Raw genomic sequence first — 6000 nt, 5'->3', positions numbered from 1 at the left:
GCGAACTCCGAGTCTCCAACCTTTAGGGGACTTGAGATAGTGCAGGTAACAAATATAGCTCCTAACAGACAAGTGACAGTTTCCCTCTGTGCAATAGAGCTGCATGAATCGATAGTTTATGAATCACTGAAGTTTGGACTTAGTTTGTAAAACAACAGGGGTAAGAAAACTCTCGCCGTTGTGCTGGGATTGTCAAACAAATCGAGATCAGTTTCCTCGCTATTCTGTCTGTCTGTACTAAAGCCCTAGAATTCTGTTAAAACGTTATGGAAATCTAGTGGCTGGTAATGACCCGAGGCAAGTGGAAAAGACAACACTAAGAGTTAGATGAGGCTGGGGAAGGCAAAGGGGACAAAAAAAAAAAAAAAGTTTTCTTCTAGTCTGAGCCCGGGGAAGGGGGGGATCCCTCTTATTGGTTGTCAAGGAGATCTGCTGTTGGGTTTGTTGGACTGCCTGTCTTCAAAGCCTCCTGCCTTTACTTTGAGAGGAGCCATTTCTTTGCAATGCAGGCAGCCACTGAAACCCTCCAAGGGGGCAGAGGCTGAGTAACCCACAAGAACATTTAAGGCTCCTTAAGGACTTTCGACGTACCTGAGACTCTTGGAGCAGATGCGATGTGGGAAGCTTTCTACAGCACGAAAGGGCCGGGGGAGGAGGGGAAAGAACTGTGTGTGTGTGTGTGGGGGGGGGGGTTATTTCACCAAGAAAAGCCCCCCTCCCACCAGATCTAAGTGAAAAGGGGTCAATTAGACCCTTGAATATTTAAGAAAAAAATAAACCTTTCCACTGAGTGTCCCCAGTGTTTAGTACTGAAAAATGACTCGTGGCAATGAAACCAGTCCCCCCCCAGCCCCATCCTGTGTGTTTCTTACCTGTGGGAACGAGTACAAGGTAGCAAGGACAAGTGGGAGAATAGAGCGAAGGGCTGGGGGGGAGAGGGAAGGAATACAAATCTTTCCTAAAAGGCTCTGTGAAGAGTTCAATTCCCTCCACCAGCGGCCCCTCCCCTCTGCTGCCTTTCCACCTCCCCCTCCCCTCTCTCCAGAGCCCGAGGAGGGATTGGCAATTCCTCCCCGTCTGTCCCGCCCACCCCCCGGGTCCCTCTGCGAATCAGCGGGATGCTGTCAGCGCGTCAGTTTCTCTGGCTCCCCTCTGCCAGTCCCAAGCGCGTCTCTTATCAAAGAAACACACCAACTGCATCGAATCATATCATTATCATGGGGACTGTTTGTTTTTCATGGCACTTTTGTTTGTTTTTCGCTCTCTTATATACTGGCAGGTTTGCGGGAGGCAATGGGGTCCCAGGTAAGAGAGATCTTTCACCTACTCCTCTTTCTTTAGACTCGGGTTGTGGAAAGCAATTGCTGATGAAGGGACTGTATTTCTTCTTCTTCTATAAAGGTGTGGGGAAGGAGGGAGGATTGAGAATAGATCTATTTTGCTGCTAATATTGCGAAGGGCTTTAAAAGTTGCTGTGGGGAGGAGTTGTCCTCTGTGTTTGATGCTCTTATATTCAAAGAGACGTTTTTGGAAGGATTTTTTTTTTAAAAGTTACTTCCCATAAGTACTTGTAAAAATAGATAACTGGTGCAAATAAATCTAGGTTCTGTGCAAGGAGAAAGTTAGATATTGTATATTTTAAAGTTTCCCGAGTCCTTCCATTAACCTAAAGACCTGATATTACCCTCCACTTATCTTATACCTTTTAAATAGCCTCCCCCCCTCTATAAAATATAAACTTCGCTATGTTGTAATTTCTCTCAATAGAAATGCTGTAAACCAGTGAGGGTTTACCCGGTTTGTTAGTAAAGATATATATAGCTCCTGAAGTTTGATTTAAAAAAAAAACGACTTAAGGTGGGATTTTTTTAATCGCTTCTCCCAAAATATAAAGGGCTTGATGAAGCAAAATGCACGATGCCCTTGTACAAATTGTTGTAGCCCAAGAAAGACAACGTGAAATTAGTAGGAGGGGAAAAGCTCATAATTGGTTTTGCCCTTTTCATTTGACTCATTGGCATTCACGCCTGACTCCCAGGCATCTTCTGGTTGCTGCGAAATGTCCCCCTTGGCTCAATGCAGTTTGAATTTTTGACGGCATTATAAAGAGCCCAGCTGTCACTTTTGCTGATCTTGACGGGAGATGGGTGCCAGTTTAATGATTCAAAAATATGAACCAAGGCATTTTAAAAAAAAATCTTCTCTTCTTTTTGTGCTTGACTGAATCTGTGGTTGATCTGAGCAAAATACCCTCAGCCCTCCCCCCCTCCCTCCCCAAGTGAATTCACGTAAATCACAGCTAGATCTGAACTGGCTCAGCAGCTAAAATAAACGAAAGGGAAAGAAAGAAGGAACCCGATTACAGCAGCCCTGCGTTTCTCAAGGAGACACAATACTCAGCGTTCGAGAGGGGAAAAAACTTTTTTTCTTCCTATTCCTTTAAAAAATAATAATCCGGATTCCTTGTTGTTTGCTTGTTCAGATTCTTAAAGGAAAGCGAAGGTGCACCCTGAAAGCAATTCTGTCCTTTATTCCCCCTCTTTGCAAAGTTCTCTGATGTGTGCAATATCTGATTATTCGCCTCCCTCCAAATAGCCCCTCCTGTCCCCGGTGACTTTGAAGGATCCTTGTTTCATCACTGGAGATGGCTGAGTGAGCATTTCTGAAACAATTAGCGTTAGGATTTCAAGCTAACAATACAACTGTTTTCACTTTACTGCACCTTTTCTGAGGATCTGTTAATCTAATTGGCATGAAACAAACTGCACATGGATGTCACTGGATTCCTTCTTCCCCCCCCCCCCCCCCGCCCGCGTTACTTTATAAGCATAAATCCTAGCTTCACTTTATCGTGCTTTAACTGTTACCCAGATAATAAAATATTACTCCTGATCAGAGAGCTCCCTCTACGTCTGTGTGTGTGTGTCTAGCTAGGGAGCCCCAGATGTGCCTACTGCATTAAATTGTGAGGAAATCCATTTGAAGTGTATTCCCACTAAGGGGGATTTTCCTTATTGACATTAAGACAGCAGTCAATAGCCCATGGCCACTTTCTTCCTTTAGCGCTGAGGCTTTGGAGGGCCAGTCTCCCACAGAAACTGACATTCTTCCAAAGGGTCAGTCATTTCCCTCCCCCCTGGCAACTTCATTGCCTCTTCTCAGTCACTTCATGCGTTCAACTACAGTAGATGGAGAAAGGAGGAAGTGTGTGTAGTTTGCACTGGATTTTTAATTTTCCCACGTACATCCGCAGAACTTCAGTGGAAAGGGTTAGCTTATCTTTATATGTTCACTTCATTAACATTCCCTTCTTCTCAACCCATTCTCTCCCTCCCCCCCCCTTTAAAAAAAATCTAAGGAGACAACCAGTGTTCATCATTGGGGGGGTTACAAGATTGCTTTAAAAAAAAGTATCCTTGTTTAAAAAGTCTACACATCATTAAAGACTCTGGAAGGAGAACATTCAGAAAGGTTGAACATGCGGTTTCTTTTAAATGAGTTTTGGGCTGTATATATACATTTACTGCAGGTTACTTTTCTCCCCACACATTTCTGGAGTTCCCTATGCTCTCCCATTCATTGTTGGGGGGTTGGTGTGTTTTTTTATTTATTTATTTATTTTTTTGGCCCCTTAATAAAAAAGGATTAATGTAGTTTGACTCTTCAAATATTTTTCTCATTGCCCTGCTAAGATAGTTTATTTAAACTGGTATCTATCTTTCTAAATTAAAAAGATAAGTTTTCTGGCAATATCCAAATTTCCTTTTCCGGGTCACTTAAACCATCTCTTATTTTGATTAGACAGACTAATGGAGGTGGTTAAAATTAGTGTGTACACTTTTCCAGAGTAGATCTACACTACAGACTGTGTAGATTCAAAACTTCTAATACATGCAAATGATTTAATTCCTAATGCATGTGTAGGATTTTTTGAGCCTTTAAACTTTGTGGAGGAATAAAACTAGCTTAAGAGAATTAAAGCTTGGAATATTTTTATACAAGTAAAAAAGAACAACAGCAACAATAACCAAATAAAATAAACCCCTCTGTTCATAGTGAGACTCAGAAGGCAGTCAACTAAACAGCTTCTTCAGTTGGAGTGTCCATGTAAAGGGTTTTTTGATCTCTCACTATTGAGATCTCTTATTCGATCTCTCATGTGTTCATTCTGTGATTACAGATGCTGATGAATGTGCCGAAGGGACAGACGACTGCCACATTGATGCAATATGTCAAAATACACCTAAATCCTACAAATGCATCTGTAAACCGGGTTATAAAGGAGAAGGGAAACAATGTGAAGGTAAGGATAGCTGCTCTTTCTTTTCTCTTCCCCCTCCTTTCTTATTTGTTTGCTCTGTAAAAGCTTCTGTAAATAGTTGAATTCCTCAAACGATTAATGTAGATTTACAGCTGCTTAACCTCAAATCTTGGTGTTTATTGGCAAGCATCCCCTGCTGCTTCTGCTAATTGTTCTGCTTCAACATGTCCTATAGTCCGCTTTAAAAATAAAACCAGGGGAAATCGTCTTCTATCAAAACCAGTCCTGTTTTAAACAAAAATGTTCCAAGAAGCGCAAGGAGGTGTTTAGTTTTCAGTGTTTAAAAAGGTCCTATTCAAATCACGTGATCATAACCCTGGTGGAGAGGGATCTGAGCCCGGAACACTCCAAACAGTTTTGGCTGGTACTAAGCAGTGACCCTGAACTGCAGTGTGTGGTTACGGGGGATGGAGGGGAGAGTAGATCTCTAGACCTTCCTGTCTAATTCTCATATCACACAAATCAGTGATGGGAGAGACAGTTTATGAACTAGTTGTTATTTCTCTTTCAAATTTCCCACAGTTAAAGACAGGTAGTAGCATAAGATGCTGTACTGAACCATTGGCCCATGTACTCCAGTGTCCCATTGCTGGTCGTGACCAGTACCAGATGTTTCAGAGGAAGATGCAAAAAACTGAAGGCAGTCATGGGCTAACCTGTTTCTCCACCCTCCCCACAAAGGTTTCCTCCTAATCCCTAATAGTTAGACATTGGCATAAACCTTGAAGAGTCCAGGTTTATACATCTTCCAAAGCTCTTTTTTACATATTTACTAGTATAGTTCTGCATGATCTTGTTATCCAGGTAGGTATCCAAAGCTTTTTATTTAATGCTCATAAGCTTTTTGGGCTCAATGATATCTTGGGATAATGAGTTCCACAGGCACACTGTGTATCATGTGACAAAAATATTTTCTCTTGTTGGCTTTGAATTTGCTACCTTTCATTTTCATTGAGTGTCCCCTTGTTCTTGTGTAAGTGACAAATTCCCCCCCCCCCCCCCCCCCGCTTTTGAATTACAATGATTAAAAAGTTTGGGTAGGAAACCCAGTTGTCCAACATCTGATTTACTGATGTTATCAAGAGACTATAAACCTTCCTGAGTTTCTGGAACCTCACCAGGAGCCTGATCCAGCCCCCACTGAAGTCAGTGGAAGATCTGCGAAGAATTTCCGTAGGACAAGGACTGTAATTGAGCAAAAAACCAAAACCATTGGGGGACTCTTAAAGTGATTTGTGTATATAAAGTGACTATGTGTATCTCTGGGTCTGTGGAACACCTTCCCTACTTGATCTGTGCAAAGCTATAGAATTAGCCTTTTTTTAAAGCCCATTTTTTATTTCAAGGGGCCTTTGACATGCCATTGGGTTTATTGTATTTATGCTGACTTTAATGGTGGCTTTACTTTCATCTTTAAGTCCATTCTAAGTGTCTAGGGTATTTTGATAGGCATTATATAAATTAATATTTCAAATATTATAAATTCCATCTTGTCTTTTGCACTTCACCAGAAAGATCATTCTTTGTTGGCACCCTAGGATGCAGGGGTTTCTTTTGTTTTTTTCCACTTGTAGATGCTTAGCAGTGATATCAATTCCCTTCCAAATCCATGTGTTTTTCTTAGTGCAGTATACTGCCAGTCCATTTAAAAAGATTAAAGACCTAAAAATGACTTTGCT

At 41.7% G+C, this 6000-nt stretch overlaps 1 protein-coding gene across 4 annotated transcripts in view; it reads left to right on the top strand.

Annotated features, from left to right (window-relative positions):
• Window positions 1–1156: 1156 nt before the first annotated feature.
• The window catches only part of SCUBE1 (signal peptide, CUB domain and EGF like domain containing 1), a 295072-nt gene continuing 290228 nt past the window's right edge, over window positions 1157–6000 (top strand). For all 4 annotated transcript variants that reach the window (XM_034783550.1, XM_034783551.1, XM_034783542.1 and 1 more), the window contains exons 1-2: window positions 1157–1305; window positions 4181–4303. In XM_034783550.1, coding sequence (XP_034639441.1) covers window positions 1218–1305; window positions 4181–4303 — 211 coding nt within the window. In that variant the 5' untranslated portion in view covers window positions 1157–1217. The remainder of the gene's footprint in view (window positions 1306–4180; window positions 4304–6000) is intronic.

Source organism: Trachemys scripta, chromosome 1, assembly GCF_013100865.1.
Source record: "Trachemys scripta elegans isolate TJP31775 chromosome 1, CAS_Tse_1.0, whole genome shotgun sequence".
NCBI lineage: Eukaryota > Metazoa > Chordata > Testudines > Emydidae > Trachemys > Trachemys scripta.
The sequence above is the reverse complement of the archived record's forward strand: the minus strand, read 5'-3'. Positions and strand labels throughout refer to the sequence as shown.